The sequence below is a fragment of the Amblyomma maculatum genome, chromosome 3, assembly GCF_055883805.1.
Source record: "Amblyomma maculatum isolate TAMU_Amacu chromosome 3, ASM5588380v1, whole genome shotgun sequence".
Lineage (NCBI taxonomy): Eukaryota > Metazoa > Arthropoda > Arachnida > Ixodida > Ixodidae > Amblyomma > Amblyomma maculatum.
Genome location: NC_139346.1, coordinates 132038156 through 132061765, shown reverse-complemented (window position 1 = coordinate 132061765; position 23610 = coordinate 132038156). Strand labels below are relative to the sequence as shown.

The 23610-nt window shown below is 45.7% G+C and overlaps 1 protein-coding gene across 2 annotated transcripts in view; it reads left to right on the top strand.

Moving 5' to 3' along the window:
• The window catches only part of Spt6 (transcription elongation factor Spt6), a 77106-nt gene extending 53496 nt beyond the window's left edge, over nucleotides 1-23610 (top strand). The window contains exons 29-37 of one of the 2 annotated variants that reach the window (XM_084598061.1): nucleotides 441-547; nucleotides 3015-3103; nucleotides 6917-7032; nucleotides 8726-8848; nucleotides 13060-13293; nucleotides 19415-19616; nucleotides 20227-20369; nucleotides 20589-20821; nucleotides 23013-23610. In XM_084598061.1, the coding sequence (XP_084454187.1) occupies nucleotides 441-547; nucleotides 3015-3103; nucleotides 6917-7032; nucleotides 8726-8848; nucleotides 13060-13293; nucleotides 19415-19616; nucleotides 20227-20369; nucleotides 20589-20821; nucleotides 23013-23205 (1440 nt within the window). In that variant the 3' untranslated portion in view covers nucleotides 23206-23610. Of the gene's footprint in view, nucleotides 1-440; nucleotides 548-3014; nucleotides 3104-6916; nucleotides 7033-8725; nucleotides 8849-13059; nucleotides 13294-19414; nucleotides 19617-20226; nucleotides 20370-20585; nucleotides 20822-23012 lie in introns of both variants that reach the window. The other variant, XM_084598060.1, reaches the window with a different exon arrangement.

Here is a 23610-nt window from a genome sequence, read left to right as displayed (position 1 = left end):
GCCTGTCCTTTCTTCGCTATCAAGCATGTCTCGTCACTAGTTTCCCCGTGATGCGCTTTTGCCACTCGCGGCAGCCGCTGATGCACCGCGTCATCATCGTCGCGTGTCTGCTTTGGCGGGTAAGATGAACGACGAAGCAAGCCGGTGTGTTTTGCTCGACGCGCAACGTTGTCATGGGGAAGCTAGTGACGAGACATGCTTGATAGCGAAGAAAGGACAGGCATGCGCAAAGCGCCCCTGGCGCGCCATTTCCGTGAGCCTCGACGCCGTGCTCTTTGACGGCAGATGGTGCAGGAATGCAGTTTCCCGCCGCTCAGCCACGCGCTGGAGATCCCGCAAACTTTTGCGGGTGACAGTATGAAACAAACTCATGTTATTGATATCTCATATTTTTATGCATTTCATAAGTTTTGTAAAATTCTTTTTTATTGCTTGTCTAGGTTGGCATGATTCTCCACTGCAGAATAACGAAGATAGACATTGAGAGGTTTACAGTGGACCTCACTTGCCGATCTTCAGACCTTGCCGATGTCAATAACGAATGGAGGTGAGTTGTGCTCGTTCTTGATGGTGTCACACATATTCTTCAGGCGTGTGGGCATTCAGGGTTTTCTGTTTCCAGTGCGATGCAGCGGTGTAATGAAAACCCCAGGGTAACAAAATAATCTGACGTTCCAGGGATAGGTTATCAAAAATTAGACCTCTTTCTCTGTGTCAGTAAAAGCATTTTCCAGTTTGCAGTTGCGCTTTGACGAAGATGTTGTTTAGGCAGAGGTTTTCTTTTTAATCAAGTTGCTGCTGTCATAGCTCAGAGGATACAGCAGAATCTAGACAGTGGTGGTGCTTGGCCATAACGCATTATAGATAGAGGAAAGGATTTTGTGCTTAGTTATCTGGTATACGGACCATTGCATTGCACTTGACTGCAGGACTTATCACCACTGTAGAATACTTCCTGAAGCTGTGTAATAGTCACTAAGATTTAGGTTTTAAGGGGGGACACCCCTCTTAGAACATTTTTTCTTATTTATGGACCGATTTGGACTTGCATCACGTATGTATTTTGACATGCTGATTTTAAATATAGTTGTTTCTTTTGTAGAGTGCATAGCTTTAAGAATTTTGCCTTATTAATGTTCTTCATTTGGAGGTGAGCTAATTACTAAACGCAAAAGGGTATGATGAAAATGAGCCTGCATAAATTATCTAGAAATATCACAGAGTGCAGCTAACCAAGAATGGAGGTTCTAGATTAATTAGAACTTGTGTTACAGTACATCAAACTTTTCTGTGGAAAAGCTCGATTTGACACCCATTATAAATGATTAGTTTTGTAAATGTTGCCTCATCATAATTGCGTATATTTCAGTCTTACTGCACTCTTCAAGAAAGTATCTTTGCTGCAATGAAAAAATGAAAGCAATAGCACAAATAGTTCTAGAGATATCGCTCCTCCAAAATTGCAGCACCCTCAAAAATGCCGTTTCGAGAAAACAAGGAAAAACATGTCAGAACATGTAGATTTAAATTATGGCAAGGTTTGACATATCAATATGATCAGAAATGGTTGGAAAGTAAAGTAAAAATTAATGTTTTATACCAATTTGGGCCAAAGTTACACCATAAAAAAAAAAAAAGACTCAAAGGAAAGGTCTATTTTGGTGCCAAGACAGTCTTTTCAGTAAATTTTCCTGTATGGTTATTACATTTGCCTTGGTGTCAAAAGATACATGAGGTTAGGTTTAAAGAAAATAACTAGCAAGAGCAGGACCAGAAATATTGATCTGGTGACTGTACAAAATTCAATTTTGAGAAATTGGCGAAAAACGTTTTGGGAATATGTTTGAATCACCAAGGCTAACAGTAACTCGATAAAATAAGTTATGACTGGTTTCTCGTGTGAATGCACCATTTCCCATCGAGATAATTATCCCTGCAACTCGAAAGCAAATTTATTTCGAGAAAGTTTGCGATTCCGCATGCCACGCGTGACGCCGTTTCGCGATCGCGCCGTGCCGCTAACTTTTCTGAGTGCTCGATCTGTCCCGCCCATGAAAACTGCTTAGGTATCACTATTTCAACTGCATCGTCATGATTACGATGCTCGCATGAGGCAGGAATTGCCTTGAGGAAATCGTTCACTCTCCTATCTGCACCACCTGCTACGCCCTTATCAGCCCGGATGCCCGGATGCGGCGTTGCGCCGGCGCGCCTCTTATCTCTACCTTTTCGATTTCTGGGCCAGAATGACGCTCCAACCTAAATTTTCCCAGTTTTACGCCGTGGTCGTGACGACGGGACGTCGCTAAGCCAGCTAGGCCTACGCGACCTTTTCAAAATGGCGCCAGGCCCGCAAGCAGTCACGCGGGCAGCCAACCAAAAGTGGTAATTTGTGTCACATGCTTTCGGAGCTCAATAGCAGCGCTTTTTTCACGCAAATTTGTCCCTTTGTTTTCCGCTTCGGGTGTTTGCTCATGGACGCCGATTGTGATATGGGAATAGCCTGAATCGCGATCTTTCGAACGAGATTAAAATGATGCCTGTGGAGTGCATATTTCTTGATCTGCACTTGATCAAAACTCAGCGTGATTTGACCTCAACTTAAATGGCCAAACGTTCAGATTCGCATTTTTGGAACTCTGTAACGTGCGAATTAGGCGGTATTTCTCAACCAAAATTTGCAGATAGTTGCGGAAACATCTGAGAACTGCAAAAATGAAATAAAAATTCTGATCTTTAAACCGATTTTCGGCCGCAAAGAGCCGTGTCCCCTCTTAATGCACTTTAGGCAGCAAAAACAAGGTCAGTTTACCGGCTTGACTTGTAAGATTTCCTCTGGCTCAGATTTCTTGAGTGTAAGCTTTTGACGCTGTCATCCCTTCGTAGTTGCACTAGACTCCCATGTAATGTCATTCAGTGTGGATGAGGAAGGTGCCAGTGGGATGATGGCGTCATCCTTCCAGGCCTGCACAGGCATGGGTGTTTCATATCTTTGAGCTGCTTTTCTTTTTCAGGCCTGTAAAGGACCTGTACTATGACTACGAGTCCGAAGAAAAGGACCGGAAAGTCGATGATGACACCAAGAAGAAACAGAATCGGCAGAGTGAGTCAGTTTCAGTGATTTCCAGTGACATAGTTTGTGCCTCTCTGCGTAAAATCTTGGTGCTAGTAATACTGTCGATCAGACACAGAGTGGCACTCTATATGGTCTTAGCAGGGCTAGTGTGCTGGTTTTTTTGGGGGGGCACTGCTGTTACTGCATAAATGAGTGACCTCTGTTCAGGCTGCTTCATCAGAAAATGTACACAGGGAGGGGATTCTCGAGCAAAAGCTTGTCTAGTCATGTTTACTAGTTGCAGTCGTTTGCAGTGTATGAAGCAAAGCAGACAGTGCAAAACACCAAGATGTTTGTGTGTCTGGGGAAAACTGCTAGCAGTACAACAGTGTTGAAGAGCATTTGCAGCAGGAAACAGAGTGCAATTCAAAGGTATGAGTGTATTGTGAGTGAAATAAGTGGAATCCCGATAACGCATCCCCTGTTTATGCGATGAACTGCATTTTACGATGAATTGGTGCAGGCCCTGGCAAGTTCCCCATATGGGGAATGGGGAAAATTTCGATTATATATAAAAAATGATTTTGGTGCCTTGATTCGTATGACGACTGGTGGGCACTGTCTGAAACGGAAGGTGGTGATGGAGAGAGAGAGAGAGAGAAATAACATTTATTGCACCCGTCAAAAGGTTGGTGAGGATCCGAGGCGAAGCTCTGTCCCAACCATGTCCTCCCCCTCAGCCGTCGACCTGGATCCCTTGGATCTTAGCAGCGGCCAGGGCAAGACGGATGACTTCTCGTTGCCCTTTTTCGTCCTGCTTGAGAAGTAGTGCCTCCCAGAACTTATCTGTTCGGTCAGGTTCTCCAAATCTAGGACACGTCCATATCATATGGATCATGTCCGCTATGCCATCGTAACGTTTTGCACCTGGGGCTAAAAATTTCCGGGTGCCACTTGCTGTAAAGCTGGGGGTTCGGGAATACTCCAGTCTGTAGCTTACGCCACATAACCTCCTCGCCTTTGGTGAGTTGCTTACATGCTTTTGGTAGTACTGATCTGCCTAATTTGTAATGATTTAATATATCTTGGTAGGTGTTAAGGTCATCGTCGAACTGCAGGGGCTCCTCATCGCGCAAGGGGTACGGGGTTGCGCATAAGTCGTCACTGGGATCCCGGAATGTAGCTAATCCTCGGGCCAGTACGTGCGCTTTCTCGTTCCCCCTCAACCCCTGGTGCGCCGGTGTCCAAATGAGCGCGACCTGCTCTGCCGGTGGTGAACCACTGGCCAACACTCTTGCTGCTATGGCCGAAATGCGGCCCGCGTCAAAGTTTCTAATCGCTGATTTCGAGTCTGTAACTATAATTTTGACCTGTTGTTGTGTTAGAGCTAGCGCGATGGCCACCTCTTCCGCCTCCGTTGTGGTCGAATTTCTGGTGCTGCAGCATACTACCGAGCCCCCGTCTTCTCTAGTTGCTACTGAAACACGTCCCCTACCGTTCGCGCATTGTGCGGCATCTGTATATAAGACGTCCTGTCTTCCCTCAAAACGGGCTTGCAGCGCTGTTGCTCTATCACTCCTCCGGCTCTCATGGTAAACGGGGTGCATGTTTTTGGGGAGCGGAGGTATTTTTAATTTGTCTCTAACCTGTCTAGGTACTTTTTCTGTACGTCTGGAGCATGCTTGCGGCTCATACCCCAGTTTTTCCAAAATGCTCCGACCAGTACGACTGCGCAGCAGTCTCTGGTATTGTGAAGTCCTTGCAGCTTCAATGAGCTCTTCGAGGGTATTGGAGACCCCTAGTCTCATAATCTTGTTTGTCGATGTATTGGGTGGTAAACCTAGTGCCGTTTTTATCCCTTTACGAATGAGAACGTCAAGTTTCTCCTTTTCTGCCTTGTGAAGCCATAAATACGGCGCCACGTAGACTATCCTACTGATTATAAAAGACTGGACTAGCCTAAGGAGGTTAGCTTCTTTCATTCCCGCATGTTTGTTTGCGATCCACTTCAGGAGTCTACAGGTTTGACTGGTGCTAGCGTCTAGCCTCTGTATCGTTTCCGAGTTCCTGCCGTTGGCCTGAATTCGTAATCCCAGAACTCTAATGGTTTCCACCGTTGGTATAACGTTACCGTTGACCCTGAGTGTTATTTTCGGGTTATCCTGCTTTATACGCCGACGATGGGGTGATGGAGCACTATGTCGGTAGACGTCACATCAACCCGTGGTGTTCAAAATCGGAGACAAGTGCGCGCCACGGTGCGATCCAGCGTACAGTAGCATGTAGTGAGATCTCTGCCTATTCATGGCTCTGCAGGCTTGACCTGCGGTCGTCGGTGCATGGCGGCTCTCACTTGACCTGCTTTTTGCACACTTCGCTGGCGAAGGCACTACTGAAATTAATTTTGCTTGTAACAGAATGGCGCTATTGGGCCGGTGGTAATGAGGTTAAATGTTTCTATGACCGCATGACTAGTAGTGGCTAGTTCGAAAGCAATTTCTGCTGCATCTTCATTGGGGGAGAATGTTAGGCCTAGTACACCGATTTAGTGGTATGCTTTAACCTGGAGGTCCTCACATTACTGCAAAAAAAATATGCAGCCAGCGTGGGTATACTCTAGTCTTATATTTGCTGTGCAGCCGAACAATGAGATTTCTTTTGGGCGTTTTTCTTTGTTTGATGTGAATGCCCAATAGGCACTCTGCCTGCTGTTAGGGACTAATGACAGCTCTAAAATGGAGTATGTGAGCAGGAATGTCTGTGGCATGGCCATGCTGCTTATTTTAAAAAGTCTTTGAAAAGTCAGAGCAGGTATATACTTCTAACAGGTCATTACTTTCAAGCCGCATGTGACACATTCTCAACGTGCAGTAATGGGAATGCACATTGGCTCTGTTAAAAGCTACTTGGATGCCAAAATGCTTGGCTGTGCATGCACAGTATTGCTTTATTTACTCCCATATTTTGTGTTTCCTGCTGTGTGCAGTTAGCCCAGCCGTTCCTTCATGTACGCTGTTAGGTTGGCTACCATGCTCTTTACTTCGTTTTTATATTGCTGCTGACAAAGAAATTCGAACTGCATGCTTATTCCTCAACGCGCACTGAAAGACAGCACTTCCCCAAACCAAGATGCACAACAGCACACTTCCAGTGACCTCCGGTGCACTACCCGAACAGAGTTCTGTTTGTCCCTCTGGTGGCCTCATGTGAGGTCTCAGTTCTGACCGTTTTTATCTCCATTTGTCTCTTGACTACTAGCATTGCAATTGTCTCGTGTGTTTATTGCCTTGAGCTGCACGTATGCCATCATGCCATTCGGTGGGAGCTGCATCATAAGGCTGTAGGGAAAAAGGGGGAAGGGGCATTAGGTATCAGCTGTGATTTGTATTTTCAAGGCAACCTCTTTTCCTTAACAAGTGAGTGCTTAGAGTTCGGGGAAGTGATACTTTCATGGCAGTGCACAATATGCCTTCACATTTGCACTCTGTTAGAGCTTTTAGGACATGTTCGCGAAATAGCACAATTTGCACACCCACTTTTTGAAGCACCAAAGAAAAAGATGTGCAAATTACCAGAAGTATATGAATTAACTCTCGAGGGATGCAAATAAGGGTGCTTTCCTAACGCTTGGGAAATAAAAAACGATTAAACTTTTATAATGCAAATGCATGAGGTTTGCAAGTAGATCAGCATCTGAAATTTGTTCAATTTTAACAATTTTGAAAACTTATAAGTAAATCATTGCTGCCCATAATTACGTAGTCCTCCACTGCCAAATAACCCACCTTTCTTTTCTTGTGTTTAAATTTCCTTGCAAACCTCACCTGCTTATGTGGCATTTCCTGTGTTTGGTTTCTGCAGCGTATGTGAAGCGTGTGATTGTGCACCCGTCATTCCACAACATTTCCTACAAGGAAGCTGAGAAGCTTCTCAGCACCATGGACCAGGGTGATGTGGTCATCCGCCCTAGCAGCAAGGTGAGGGTTCCTTTAGTGCCAATCTCTGTTTTTACTTCCAGTTTTTACTAGAGGGATCTCAGGGGCATCAGAGAAATGAACAGAATAAGGAAAAAGCTTGTTTAAATTTAATATGTTGTGCAACACTTTTGGCCGTAGTGAGTGTATATCTTATTTTCTCTTGTAATGGTTACTTTCATAAGCCAGCATTTTATAATGGCATTCCGGTGCAGTTGCTTGTTCCACTGTCTTGGTCAGTGCAGTGCAGTCATCGCAACAATCAGCCATTCATCACAGCAGTTAGTGAAAAAGGAATGTAATTATTGTTAAATACTAGCCCAGGTGTCCTATTTGCCGACAGCTGGCTGCTGCTACTTAGCCTTCACTCTTTTGAAAGCATACCACAAGAAAGCTGTAATATTCACTATTCTTTGGTGGCAGGCATTTGGAATAAGCACTGTTGTGTCTAAACCTCTGTCATCTTGAGAAACTGAAAACTCGTGTGGAAGTGTCAGGCATAGCATTTCTCTCGTTTGTTACCTACCATAACCACTGACTCTGTAAACCGGGCTGCATTGGAGCAGTAGGCTTCCTGGGTGCTGCATTCAAACCTGGATATGGATATAGTAAAATTGAGACTAGGTACTCCAAGATTTTTTATTATGTCGGTTTTTTATTACATGCTGTTTTTGTGTTAAGGCCTGAAAGGACTGTGCAGAGCAGAAACATGAGTAAGTAATGTAGCTGAGCTGACCTTAAAAATGTTACGGTGAACCGCTGTTGCTTTAAGCCATAAATATGAAGATATGTTTAACAATTGCAGATAGCGTGACTGCGGCAACATACATCACTTCCTCCACTATGGCTCGCACAACTCCACTATGGGTGGGTTAATGAAAATGAGTCGTAGGTACCACTTGAGAGCGTGCGTGGGCACACTGCCACTGCTAGAACTGTCATGCAGGGACCTGCCTCAGACCACTTGCTCCTGCTCTCATACTGCCTGTCGCCGTTGACCTAGAAGGTGGACTCCTCACCTTGCACCTTCAGCATTCCCCACTTCTGACACTTGGCAGCTATCAGTGACTGAGTTGTGAGCAACTATTTAGTGGTGATCAGCATGCACTACTCATCCAGTACCTTTTGCTGCTCTCTGTCGTCTTATTTTTTTGTACTGCTTTTGAATAGTGCCACTCGAATTGATGTTACAAAAGCACAAGCAGCAGATACTGCTGTGCCTGCTGAGTCAATGGCACTTCTGTACGGCGAGTTCTGTCAACTGCTGTCGCTCTTAGCGATAGCAAACATTGCTGTTATGGCATGTTTTATAGTCTGGAAAGTTTTGCATGGTCTGAAATTATTCTGAACCCTTTACCATGAGGCCATGAGACACGCCACAATGTGTCTCAAGTCACTTTGGGACATTAAACCTGTAAACCAACCAGCCTTTGTGGGGTGTGGCCAAACACTGAGTAACTCAGCACTAGCAAATGAGATGTTAGTATAGCGAGTTTGTATAGCGAGACACACGTGCTTCAAGGAGGTCAGCATTGGGAAATTGTGTAACTTGTCGAGGAAATAGCTACATTGCAGTTCATTGCATTTGGGTTTAGCTTTACTCCGAAGTGTTGAAGCTGTGACGTGTGGGTAGTGCACATCTTTCCTGCCTTTTTAATCTGGTCTCCCTGACATGCTGGTTGTCGTGTCTCTGCAGGGTGTCGACCACCTCACTGTGACGTGGAAGGTGTACGATGGCATCCTGCAGCACATTGATGTCAAGGAACAGGGCAAGGAGAATGCTTTCAGCCTGGGGTCTTCCCTGATGATTAACAATGAGGTGGGCAGCCTTCCATTCCTTTCCCATTTTAAGGGGGGACACGGGTCTTGAAGGCGGAAAAATCGCCCAAAAATCAATTTTTAGAAAACTGAAGTATTAGAATCTACAACTATTATTCTCTGATTCCACCAAGTTTCTCACCTCTCGTGTCAATATTTGAGGTGTAATATCAATTTATAACAAGTCGGCTGGCTCATTTCAAGCTGATGTTTTCACTAAAATAGCGCATTTTCAAAAAAGTATAGCTTCCGTTCCACGGCCGCGCTCACGGCGATCTTGGTCTCTTTCGAAAGAGTGGCTTTTCGCCTTCAAATTTCGCGCTCCTGCGCGTCGTTTCGCTCATTGGTTCGATACAAACAAAGAAAAGAAAAAAAGCCACAGCACACGTTCCTATTCGTTGCTTCGGTGCAAGTGACAAAAAGGGACCCTGTGATTGGCCGTTCGCGTTTCGCGTCGTCTGCTGCGCGCGTCAGGGCAGTCGGAGCCGTGCCCTTAGACGCCATCTTGCCTAGTGCTGTCAGCCTCGAACGCCTCGGAGATCTCGCAGCGATGTCTACGCCAACGAGAAAGTTTGCGATGCGTCATAAATACGGCAAAAAAAGGAAAAAGTCGTCAATTGGCAATGCTAAGAAAGGTGCTTTGGTGTTGCGAGACGCCGAAAACGAGCAGATTCCTGCGTCCAGTGACCGTGTCGACGAACCTACGGATCAGCTAGGCCTAGCGGGCCCGTCAAGCGAGCACACTTCAGACGTCGTCAGCCGCGTTCGTCATGATACAACGCTTCTGACGCCTTCCGATCTGGCAAGTAAAAAGAGAAAAGCCGACGCCAAACTGCGGGAGTTGGATTCAACGCCGGCAACAAAACGTAAGACAGACTTTGCCGCCAGCGATGCCGCGATCTGCCCGCTTGATGAGACGAGCTTCGCCGTGATTTGCATAGAGTCGATCAACAGCCTTCTTGACGGTGCAAAGTGTAAAACGTGTGGAGGGAGTGTTAAAATCGGCCGAGGTGATCGCGAATACGGCCTCGCTGTCAAGCTTTTCTTGACATGTGTCAACTGCGGCGACAAGGCATCGGCGTGGAGTTCGCCGCGTGTGGACGGAAAGCAAAGTGTAAATCCTTTCGCTGTGAACATTCTGGCTGCGCGCGCGATGCAAAGTACCGGCAACCGGCGGACTGCATTCAACGACATCTTTGCCGCGATGAATATTTCCCATCGTGGACTGCACACGAAAACGTGGCAGAGCTACGTAAAAGAAAAGCTGACGCCTGCCGCGACGCGTGCAGCCGAGAAAGTGACCGTTGAATGCGCGGAGTCAGTCCGGAAGCTGTACGATGAACTGAACGTTGTCATGTATGCAAGGCATTGCGACCAATTTATGAGCGCCTCTCTGACAAGAAGCTCCTTAAGCGATGTGCAAGGGGAAAAACCCAAAATAATAATGAGAGCCTGCACTCTCTCATATGGGCACTGGCACCAAAAGAAAGGCACGCATCCCTCTTCAGTGTTGAGGCCGCAGTTGCAGAAGCAGTCTTGAAGTTTAATATAGGGTACCAAAGGACCTCGGTAGGAATTTTGAACGAGCTGTGTTTGAATCCTGGCCAGAGAAGTGTGCGGTGTATGGTAGAAAAGGACAAGCTTCGGTCCGTTGCATCTACAAGCAAGCGTGCATCGGCAGAAAATTTGCAGCGTGCTCTGAAAAAGCGCCACAAAGGTGGTAGTGCTCAAAATGACTATGCCCCTGGGGCATATTAACAATGTCTGGTAGTTGACATGTACATATTTTTTACTTTTAGTGATTAAAAATGACTTCCGTTTGTTTTTCTCATTTTCTCAAGATGTGAATTTTGGTCTCCTGTCAAGTTGGTGAATGCGATATCTCAACACCCATTGCAGATACAGCAATGATTTTTGTTTCAGCATTAAGCCAAATATGTGGAGCACACAATGTTGCAAGCAGATTTCTTAATTATTGCTTTAAAAGTTTTTAAAATGGCACTTTTTGTGACCACTGTGTTTCCATGTTACGACTGCTAAGCTTCAATGTGCAATAAAATGAAAAATAATAATTAAATCAAAAATCTGCTTGCAACATTGTGTTCCTTATTCGTTACAGCTATATGCTAATAAGAAGTTTTTGTGAAGTGGTTTTTTTCCATTGCTTTCACAGCAAGTGCACCATTGTTCTTAATTATCTCAACGCCTAATTGGTTCAGAGAAAAACTAATTATATTTTTGGAATCAGCACCAGGAACTGCACACGTGTGCCAAGTTTCATCACTTTAGTTCAAAAATTAAAGAAAATGGCTTTAAGACCAGTGTCCCCCCCTTAACCAGTGTGCAAAGATGCTCTGCCCTGTTCTCATCTGTCTGATTTTTGCTTCACTCCACCTTCACATCACCTTATTGAGTGATTCAAACCCTTGTATGCAGGGGTGGAAGTGCTGCTCCAATTGCTCCATTCTGCTCCAAACTGCTTTCCCTGCTCCATCCTGCTCCAAAACCCAATATTGCTCCAAAACTGCTCCAAACTGGCTGTTTTAATTTGATGGCAGTGTTCTGCCATCAAATTTAGCAGAAACTGGAACTATGTCACAGCACCAGGGGCAAAGATATAAAGCATCTTGCGCTGGGCTTAATACAAATGAAATTTTTGTAAGGGAAGGAAGCACAGAGCATAATAAATATTTGTTCGCAAGTAAATTTAATATGAGCCACCGATGATTGGAGATAATTGCTGAAAAAAATGCACTGTGCATGTGACGTAGTATCTCGCGAGGTCAGCAAGCGAAGCAGGTAGCACTAACTACTGTGAGCCCTTAGGAAGGAAACTTGTCCAACTGCAAAAGCTGCATGAGTTATTCTAATGGTTCTGCTGTGAAAACAGGCAGGTACAAGCCCGGCCTCAGCGGAAGCTTTTCGATGGAGGCGAAAAGCAAGGCTGTGCGATGTTAGTGCACGTTAAAGAACCCCAGGTGGCCGAAATTTCCGGAGTCCTCCACTACGGCGTCTCTCATAGCCTGAGTCGCTTTGGGACGTTAAACCCCACAAACCAAACCAAACCAAACCTCTTTGTCAATGACAGGCTTGCCAGGCCTACGGCAGACAAAACCATATTTCAAGCGTTATGGGTTGATACGCCAAAGCTGTCAATCAATAGGAAGCTTCTCAAGAGTGTTAAAAAGGCATAGAGGTCTATCGCCAAAATATTAAAAATAAGCCCCAGCATTGCTAAAGCAAAGAATGATAAACTACATGCAGGAGGCAGCGAAGTAAAAAAGCTGTAGGATGGAAAATCTACCCTTCAGTGCCATCTATCTATATCCCAAAGTTTCAAAATGCTCGAGCCTGCTTCCGCCCCTGTAGACCTCCGCCATATTTACAAACGGACAAGACGATTGAGGTCGTACTGCAGTCATCTGCAATCCCATGGTAGGCAAAAAGCACGGGAGCGGCACTAGCGCCAAGCTTGTCAAGGCACATTATTGTGGTCTAAAGAAAGGAACATTTGAATCTATCAAGTCAAAATAGGTAGGTCAGAGTAGATGTTCAGTTATGAAGCGCACCAGCAAGCGCTACGTTTTCTGCTAGTCTGTTCCAAGTTTTTGCTAAGGTAGGCCTGTGTTATATATCTTCACATGCTTTAGCCGTTTGTCATGTCAGAGATGAGTGCGAGGTTGGAAAGGCATTGAACTTGCATAAAAAGGAATCAGGTTGGAGATTATATATTTCAGAAAAAGAAAACTGCAATTATCAAAGGTGTTTTACCTTAGAAGCATGCTGCAAAACATAATTCAAATGCTCCAAAACTCTCGTTTCGTTGCTGCAAAGCTGCTCCAAAATGGCTTTACTACTGCTCCCAAAGCTGCTCCAAAATGCTCGAGCCTGCTTCCAACCCTGTGTATGCGTTAATTCATGCCACGGTCTGAGTCACTTGACAACTGTGTAATGTCCTCTAAGCCAGCATCATCAAGAAGCTGTCACAAGCTAAACATTTTACCTTTTCTCATACTGATATGTTCAGATACTGTTGTTCTTGTGTCTTCTACAGAAATTTGGAGCACCCTTTCTCACCCTTCTTGTGCTCCATTTTTAAAAGAATTCTTAGGTTCTGCAATTTCTCTGTGTTCTTACAGTTGTGCTTGTCGAATGTGTTGTTTTACCCCCTCCTGCGGTATGCAGAAAGAAATCAGTGTTGCTGCTTTGCAGGAGTTTGAAGACCTGGATGAAATCATAGCCAGGCACGTGCAGCCCATGGCTGGCTACGCCCGAGACTTGACCACGTTCCGGTACTTTAGGGATGCCGAGGGTGGCAAGCGGGATGTAATCGAGAAGCTGCTTGTGGAGGAGAAGAAGCGCAACCCTTCCAAGATTCATTACTTTGTCTCGGCCTCCCGTGAATTTCCTGGGAAGTTCCTTCTTTCCTACTTGCCACGCGTCAAGGTATGTTACATTTCCATAATAGTTGCTTGAACTACTACTACTTCGTTTTAACCTTCATTAGAGGCATAGCCAGTCACCAGCGTAGGCAAAGTGAGGTTGAGATCGCAGCTAGCTCACTGCTTTTGTGCAGACCTGCATGCTACACCCTTGCTAATGTTTTTTTAATGAAGCAAACCTGTCACATGCAGGGCTCATTGTCATCATCTTTCATTATTAGACAAAGGAAATGTGTCTTGATTCCACCTTCACCTATGCCTCATCATTGTAGAAGAGAAAAAAAAAATGGTTCAGTTTTCTTGACACTGGAAAAAATTCTCAAGTCATTAAAATGCTGAGTAGTCAAGGAATCGACAAAAATGGCTCCTAGGTGTATACAGTTGAACCTCGATATAACGAAGTCTTACTTGCAGTCGAAAATTTCGTTACATCGCGAATTTTGTTACGTCGAGGCTCCCATGTTTCAACTGTCAAAATAAAGTATAACTGGTTCGTGGAGCACTGCTAATTGATGGGAACTTGTAAAACACTTATTGAGGAAATACGCAAGAAAATCTAGTAATAGTAGCGCTAACAAGGGCACCGGATGTTTTTTTCTATATCAGGAGCATAATGAGTGATAGCAAACACCGCGACGGCATCATTTTTCTCCGTGTGCGCATAGCAAAGAACAAGCGCAGCGCCTAGTACTCAAAGCCGCCACAAGATGTTACCACTGGTATCATCATCATCATTAAATATGTGCAGGTGGGGACCCATCAATGGGGAAAAAATAAAGAAAAATATGTTCGCATCGCTCACGTCGGCGCGGCTACCTTGGGCGTGGCTCGTTCTTGCTGACGGTGGGATTGTGCTCGCGACGAAGCGCTTGGCGAACGCTTATGTGATGCTTAAGTGAGCGGTGCCTAATTACGTGCTTAATTACGTCGCTTTTCTTGCTTTGCATTTTATTTTATTTGCTGTATGCGACCAGGGCACGCTTTTATTTTTTCTTTCGTTGCTCGCCCGTTTTAACGGTACGGTCACACTAGCTCTATCTGTTTGTCAACACTGGACTTCTTTTCTTTTTTTTTTTTTCCCCCCTACGAGGACATTGCACGCAAAAAAAAACAAACAAACAAAAAAAACGAATGCTGCAAGAAAATTCAGTTTACTAACTCAATGGTCGTGTTATTCACGGAATTACGAGACTGTTTCATGTATGCAAAAAATGTTTATTGGAACTTTGTGGAGTATGTGCAGTCGATCCAGTTCATGTGGCAGCAAAGAACTCCGTCAACTTCAACTGACGCTTTTTAATAATCGTCGATGTTATAAGTCGCTCGTATGTAGACAGGGCTACCAAGGCCTACTCATGTGAATGCGCGCCCGCGTGCGCACGCAGAACATCCAGCGCATCCATGACTTGCGTCGGTGTAGGCGCGCTGCTCGCCACATGGTCATCTTGGTCAGAGTCGTCATCCTCCATTCCCGTGTCGGTGACACTCTAAATTATAGCGGCATCATCCAGCTCTTCGGTTGTAAGAGCACAAGCGTCGCTTCAAGAGTCACGTCGCTGGGAGCACCACCCTGATCGCAGAGCAGCTGCCACGAGCCTCCGACGTCTTTGCTGGAAGTGGATAGCATGCTTTCGTGGTCGTCGTCATTAGCTTCGCAACCCACTTCTTGGTTTGAGTGCATGCTATCCTTGAAGCCCGCCTTTTTGAAGCAGTTCGCTATAATCTCGCTGCTCGTCGACTCCCATGACCGCGGTAGCACCTCCAAGGCCATGAATACATCGATTTTGGTCTCTCTTTTGAGCTCAATGTTCAGCAGCCTTTCAATCACCCGCTTGCGGTACGAACACTTCCCGCTGTTAACCCTTTCACTGTCGGCTGTTTCTGACTGGGACGCACCCCCAGTGTCGGCTTGGTTTCAGAGAACGAGCATATCAGGGAACGAGCATAAAGATTTATTTTGCATCATGGTGGGTATACAAATAAATTAGTCAATGCAATTTGCACATTTCAGTGTTCTGCAGGTGTTTAAATAAACATCATCATCATCAGTCTGACTATAAATGATATATGATAAAATAAAAAAAAAACACGCTCAATACTTCTTCAGAGTGTGGTGGATCCTGAGTCCGAATCCGAGCTTGGCTGGTAATCAGAACCCGAAGAGCCATCGCTCCAGTCAGCCGTCGAAGGTCCCGCGCGGTCCGCCATCCGAAAGTAAGCGCGCGCGGAGGGCGCACATTCAGTGGCCAGCACAAGGGAGAGAAACGACGCGTAGTGAAGTCGAAAGAGAAAAAGATAGAAAGGGGCTAAAACACTCGTGTGCTGCTGCTGCTAACGGCAAGCTGTCCTCAAGCGAGGGCGCGTGGAGAGAGCGAATGCAGCAATCGAGTCATATGTCAGTCGGAGAGAGGCAACCACGTGCGACCCTGAACTTGCCACGCCGTAGCGGAAGCGCGACAAAGAATAAAAATAAAAACCTCCAAACCTGCCGCAGATGGCAGAACAAACTTTGAACCCATAAACGCACGCGCGCGCCGAAGGATCGCTCGCTCGAGAGAGTAGTGTCACGGAGCGACCACGCCCCCTCCCACGAGCAAAGAACGGGCGGGCGCGGTTGCACCATACTCTTCCATATATGTGTCTTATCGGCGCGGAGCGAGCATATCAGCTTGTAGAAAGATTCAACAGATGGCGGAGCAAGTCCAAGAGCGGCAGCTTTACGGTGAGGCGCGAAGATTTGAACGCAAGATAGAATACGTACGGGTACGTTATTGACACTGCGGGGAGGAAACGCGAATACGTACCGGTACGTTCGTGACAGTGAAAGGGTTAATAATACCCTGGTCCAGTGGTTGTATCAGGGAGGTGCAATTTGCGGGAAAATATTCGAGCTCGATGTTGGTGAGCGCACAGTCTTGAACATGATGCGCGGAGCAGTTCTCCACAAGTAGGCAGATGCTTCTTTCCTGCTTGCGCATTTCAGCATCCAAGTCCTGCAGCCATTTTCTGAACAAATCCCGCGTCATCCATTCCTTCATGTTTGACGTGTATTTCACCGGCATCGTTTTCTTGCCGCTAAAGCAGCGCGGCTTCTCACTTGTTTCAATTACGAATGGCACACGTTTATCGCTGCCATTAATGGTGGCACAGAAAAGAACAGTTAAACGCTGCTTACTGTGCTTGCCACCATGGCATTTTTCATTTCGCAGCGCTAATGTTTTCTTTGGCAACAGCCGATAGAAAAATGCTGTCTTGTCGGCATTGTAAATGTCGGCGACGTTGAAACGTGCCAAAATGCCCGGGACACGATCACGCAGCCAGTCAGGTGTTCCAATCTCGTTCGCCTCAGCCGACTCGCCGCTGGCCACCTTTCCAACAATGTACTGTCTCTCCTTAAATCGTTGGAGCCACCTGCTGCTGGCTTTGAAGTCGTCGCACCCAAGAATGCAAGCGAAGTTCAGGGCCCTCTGTTGTAGAATAGCCCCACTCAACGGCATGTTTTTGGCACGCATATCCAAGAACAACGTGAAAAGGGCCTTTTCTACGTCGACGTAGTTTGCCTCCTTTAATCTTCTCCGCTGCAGGCCCGAGCCACCCGCACTAACGGCAGTTATAATGCTGTCTTTCAATTTAAGAATCGTAGACAGTGAACTTTGCGAAAGTCCATACCTTTCAGCAGCAGTCTTCTTCTTTTCGCCGTTCATTACTTCAGTGATGATCTTGGCTTTCATGTCCATAGACAAAACTTTTCTCTTGCGAGGAGCACTCATCTTGGACACAAAACTCACTGCACGATGAACGGAGCAAAGTCGAAGAAACGCTGCTGCTGTTCGTAGGCCTCAGTCTAGCTCAACAACGCGACGCTCTTTGTCAGCCTCCTCAGGTACGCATATTTTCGGTTTGCGCTTTCACGTTCCGAGTCTCCGACAGGCCACTGGCGTCATTGCGTGACGCGTCTTGAAACTTCCGTGTCGCGGGTTTCGTATGCGTACGACAGATGGCGCGGCTGTACGTTCTCGCAGATTCCCAGACTGCCAGCAAAATTGTCGCGTAAAAGGGCAAATACAAGATGCGTTAGTCACTCCTGGCGCATGCTTGCGATGCGCAAGGACTTCGTTACATCGAAGGTGCAGTACAAAATTACTTCGTTAAATCGCGAAAAAAAAATACATGGTTTTCAATGGGGAAGTGATTGGGAAATGAAAAAAATGTGTTACATCGCGAATTTCGTTACATTGAGGTTCGACTGTATTCCAAAGCTTAGGTTAATTTACAAACTGCAGCATTCTTGTTGCTGTGCACATTATTGCTGAAGTTTTTGTACCTAGTAAAACTGCGTTTCCCATTTGCAGTGAGTACTGAATGGTGCATGCTTCTCAGGTTTGGTAGGCTTAAAGGAAAGCACCGGTATTAGATTTCGATGAGTTTCGAGTGGTTGAATGGTTATAACTTACACTTAAAGCATGCGAAATATCTTTGTGCTAGCATTTGAAACAATAGCGCAATTAGCGATTAAAACCGCGATGGCTGTCAGGCTTCACTGGACTGCACAGCGACGGGTGCGAGACGCATGATGACGTCATTGGCGGTACCGGTACGCTTTCTGCATAGACACACTTGGTTTGAAGGAATAAAAACATAGCTGCCTGAAACAAAGCCCTAGAAATGTTTAGCACCGTCAGAAAAGGCGCAGCAGGACGTGGGCAAAGGCAACGAACATCGGAAGTAGTACTGTCCGTGACATCATCACCGAGCATCTCCGCAGCACTGCAATGTGTTGAGAAGCTTGAGGCTTAATCGTTGATTACACCATCAGTTTGAATGCTAGCGCAAAAACACTTTGCATGCATTACCTGCAGCCTATGTAGATTTGAACCCTTGAATATCGCGAAATTCTCGAAAAGTGATGTAGCTGCTCTTTAAATGCCTAAGACAGCAAAATACTTTGGGGGCAATATTCTATTAAGGTGGCAGTTTGGGTTTGTTGGTAACATATGTCAACAAAAGTAGTGTAAGGACAGAACAAGGACAAGCAAGGACATACATGAGCGCTAACTTGTCCAATATTTTCCAAGCAATGGGACAAGCCGTGGATGTACTGAATAATAGCACTATTGAAAATTGTTTTGTCCTCCTGTACCTGTGCAGTGCATTGCCACGCCATTTTTTACCGCCCTGAGTGAGCTTTCAGTTAACCAGCATTCACTCCATGAAGGTGGCATGCTGCTTGTGAGCTTACCGATTGCTCCAACAGTGCTTGATGTTTTTTAATGCGTGAAAGCAGTACTTACACAGTCAAAAACAACCACGAATGGTATGGCTTGCACCTGCTGGGCTCGGACGGAAAAAAAAAAAAAGGAAGGAAAAAGAACTTTGGAGTGGAGCAGATTTATTGACCTCAGGAATTTTTCATGGAAAGCGGGTATGGAACCTCGTTAGCTATTGCTGCAGCCATCCACCCCACGTGTTAAACTGCAACACGCCCTCGCGCTGTGCTTCACATGTCGTCTCCATCAACTTCCATTTGTGCACAAAAGCTTTTGCACATCTTACTCGATTTAACTTCATTAAAACCTGCCTTTCCTTGTTCCTTCGTGTTTTCATCGTTTGCAGTCATTTTTGCATTGTATTGTTAATGGGAGCATTTTGTAAGGTTACTGAACAGCCTTACCATTTATTTTAGGTAGTTCTGAATTACTGGCCCCCGCAACATAAATTGCTTTTCATCTGGTTGTGAACACCACAATTTATTCTGACCGGGTAATACCTGCTCAGTGTGAATATGGCATTCGGTTGGTGACCATGGCTTTAGATGTTACCTGCAAGGCTAGGGCAAAAGACCAGCTGTGCACTGAAAGCCCCAAGTGGCAAAATTGCTGCTAAAGCTTTTTGTAATGGCATACCTCTTGGCCTAGGTGTAGCTTTAGCATGTGCAAATTAATTTGCACATAGGCTGATAATATTGTTTGGAAGTGGCATTTTGTTGCCTGATATGACGATTGTAAGCAGCACTGCTCTTTTGACATTGCATCATAGAATTCAGGCACACCATTGCCGCTCACTTCTTTGTTACTGTGAAATAAAAAGCAACCGAAACGTCTTTTTGTGTGGATTTTTGCCAACAGGTGCGCCATGAGTATGTCACGGTTACTCCTGAGGGCTTCCGGTACCGGCAGCAGATGTTCCATTCGGTAGGCTCCCTTTTCCGGTGGTTCAAGGAGCACTTTCGGGATCCCATCCCAGGGACGCCGAGCAGCGTGACAGCGGTGCGCACCCCAATGGGCCAGTCATCCTTCATCGGTGCAACGCCTAGCATCAACATCTCAAGTAAGTGCTCCGATTCACACCTCTCGCCATAGTCTTATTTTCTGGCCTATTGAGACACACTTTTGCAGGGGGCACTCTGGTGAGAGGTTAACTCCTGCTTTTCATTTCTGTACTGGCCTGGCCAAGCTTTGAGTGCCGTGGAGCATATTGCATGCTGTAGATGGAAGAGAGCTAGTGACACTTGGGGAGCACATTGCACAAACCAGTGAAACCTGTGAAGCAGTGTTATCAAATCTCGCCGTTCTCTGGCCACCATAGACAGAATACTTTGTGTTACAAAGCTGAAACTCACGTTAAAGAACCCCAGGTGGTCTAAATTTCCAGTCCCCCACTATGGTGTCTCTCATAGCCTTTGGGACGTTAAATCCCACAAACCAAACCAAACCAAACCGAAACAGGACCTACAGAAGGAGGAAGAATTCACTATGATAAAACTTCTAGCAGTGGTTTTGAGTCATTGGAATGCGCAAAGCTGCTAAACAGTGGTTGTGCATACATTGCCAAAGGTTTATTGGATGTACTGCGCTTTTCACTCTTGAGCAGCTCTCGGTGTCGTGCAGCTTACTGTTTTTGCCTCAGGCTGATGTTTGTTGTCTTTCTGTCCGACCAGATGTGGACCCTCAAGCAATCCAGAGAGCGGCAGCAAATATTTCCAGTCACATGTTTGCATCGTTGTCTCAAGTGGCTGGCCAGACACCATCATTCCCAACTCCTTACGGTGGAACTTATGCCAACGCATATCCATACCATCAGGTGACATTGCTTACCCATGTTGTTGTTTATGTAGTTTTTTGTGTGTGTGTATTTGAGTCAGTGCCTAGTTGCCAGTTGTTTGTAGGTTCGTCTGCTTCACTCGCCAGATGATGTGTTGAGGGTTGGTCAGCTGTAGCTGGCTGAAAACTGAATTGTGATGAGACGTCTGTTGTTGTGCAGTTGTGACACAGAGGTGTGATTTTGTGCCATTTGCAGCAGCCGTACACACCTTCGCAAGCTATGGCAACACCACTTGTCACTCCTTCGTACCACCATGCCGTTGCCACCCCTTCGGTGACTCCGCGGTACCCGCAGACACCGCAGACGTCGTGGGCTGCCCAGCAGACACCTCGAGGTGCACACACCCCGCGGCACACGCCAGCCGCTGCCGTGGCAGCTGCTGCAGCAGTCATCCAGGCCAACCCCATCCCCACCGTTGTGTCTGGCACCAAGTAAGTTCCATTTGAACTCCACCGCATTATATGTTTCACTCTTTTCACAGTCTTGCTGTACAAAAATATTGAGTGAGAGTGTTGGGGATGTGGAGGGTTCAAGGCTGGCCAAATTACTCTACTCTGCTGTTGAGATACCATATCAATTAAAAAGGTCATTAGTTTTTTAGACATATGGTAGGGCGATAATAGTGCACAATATTTTAACTCCACTCACCAAAAATTGAGGTGTTAGCCAAGATGTTGATTAATTGAAATGTCAACTGAAACCTTGAAATGCATTTGTAGTCATTTCCTTGAATGCTGGTTTTTGCCATACATTTTTTATAATTCTCATAGGACTGCTTGGGAGTGGGGTGACATATTGGCTCTTGCTTGTGGAGAATGATTAGCGTGCTTTGTGAAAATCATTAATCTGGAATGCTGTTCAACCTTCAAACATTCTAGCGTATGTGAGAAAGTTTGGTGGGGAAGTGTCTGTATTTGGGCACTGCAAGTGTACCTTTGTGTTATTTTATGATTGGGTGTTGCATTTCTCTCATACCTGCTGTAGCACAAGCCAACACATAGAAGCACATATAAGTTGAAACCTCGGCAATCATGCAGGCATTGCAAAATCAGGGTGGAGACGATCCGTATGTCAAAGTACTGGAAGATATCTTCAACAGTGGCTGCACAGAAACCATACTTCTGTGTAAAGAAAGTAACAAGATTCCCATAAAGAAAGGTGTTAGGCAAGGACACACCATCTCCCCAGTACTATTCACAGCTTGCTTAGAGGAAGTATTCAGAGACTTGGAATGGGTGTAGTTAGGGATAAGGGTAGATGGAGAATACCTCAGTAATCTGCGATTTGTTGATGACATTGCCTTGCTAAGCAACTCGGGGGATGAACTGCAAATAATGATTAATGACCTAGATAGGAAAAGAAGAAAGGTAGGCCTAAAAATAATATGCAGAAGACTAAAATAATGTTCAACAACCTCGAGAAGGAACAGCATTTCACAATAGGTAACGAAGTACTGGAAGTAGTAGGTGAATATGTCTACTTAGGACAGGTAGTAACCCAGATCCGGACCATGAAAGGGAAATAATTAGGAGAATAAGATTGGGATGAAGCACATTTGGCAAGTACTCACAGGTTGTGACTGGCAGCTTACTTGTATTGCTTAAGAGGAAAGTATACAACAGTTGCATCTTACCTGTACTCACCTATGGGGCTGAAACGTGGAGGATAACAAAACGGGTTCCTCGTAAGTTGAGGACAATACAGAGGGCGGAATGAAAAATGGTAGGGGTAATGTTAAGAGATAGGAAGCGCGCAGTCTGGGTCATAGAAATAACTCGAGTTAGTGACATACCAGTAAAAAAGAAATAAGCATGGGCAGGACATGTAGTGCAAAGTGAGGATAACCGATGATCTCTAAGAGTAACCAATTGGATTCCAAGGCAAGGAAAGCTTAGTAGGGGCAGCAGAAAATTAGGTGGGCCTATGAGGTCAAGAAGTCCGCAGGGGTCAAGCAGATGCAGCCAGCACAGGACTGAGCTAATTGGAGAAATATGGGAGCGGCCTTCGCCCTACAGTGGGTATAGTTTGGATGATGATGATGATGATGATGAACACATATAAAGCAGTGCATCCTGTCCACTTGAATGAAAGCTTAGGTCTGCAAAAGCTACAAACTGAGTGATACCCAGAAATGTGGTGCAACAAACACAAACACAAGCGAAGAGACACAACACACGTCCCTTGTGTTTGTTGCGCCACATTTCTGGGTATTATGCAGCACCAACTAGCCCCCCAAGCTGTTATTTTGAGCTACAAACTGAGCATCTTTAATCAGTGTAAGACCTGCAGCAGCTTACATGTTCTGGTGCTCCAATGCACCACACGTGCACTTAGGCCACTTAGCTAGACATGTGAGAATAGAACTGCGAGGCAGTTTTTGCCCAAGACTCTATAACAGCTACCATACATGACTAAATGGAGTTCTGTGAAATAATGTCACCCAACGAAGGGGCTATGCATTTCCTTTTCCTTGTTTTCGATGGGTTTTTTTCCCTTTTGTTTTGTGGGTCATGTTGAGTTTGGCAGAATGCCTTCATCAGGAAGTGGCCATAACTGTTGTCATTCTTTGGACACATCCAATCCTAGCCTTGTCTCTGACAGTGTGAACTTGTATCGTTGCAGGAGCACTGGCAACCCGTCAATCGCAGACTGGAAGCGTATGGCGGAGCAGTGGGCAAAACAGCGCATGGAGCAGCAGCAGGAGACGCCTGGACGCTCAACTGCACGCCGCACACCAACAACTCGCGCGTCGCCGAGCCCGATGATCGAGTCAACGCCAGCCGGTGATGCCACACCGCTCATCGATGAACAGTAGCCAAGAAAAGCTGTTCGGCTGCCTGCATAGTGAAGCTGTTTTATATGCCTCGACAGACTGTCCCTGGTGGAAGGAAGGGCCTGTGGATGCCCTCGTTTCCTTGTGTGAATTCCTAGGTTACTGCAGCCAGCTGAATGTTGCTCCGCCTTTGTTTTGTGGAGAGATTGGTGTGCAGTAAGTAACAAATTACTGCTGTGGCACTCATGGCGCATTGTGCTTTTGAAACTGAAGTGACTGTAAAGTGCGAGCTTGAACTGCGTCATGTGAGAATCGAGGAGCAATTTTAACGCACAAGCTTGCTATGTAAATACATTTTTCATACAAGCAGTTATTTAAACTGTGTAACCTATTATGTATTCTTTGCTCAGATGAAGTGGTGCATGAGAAATAAATATGCAATGCAAA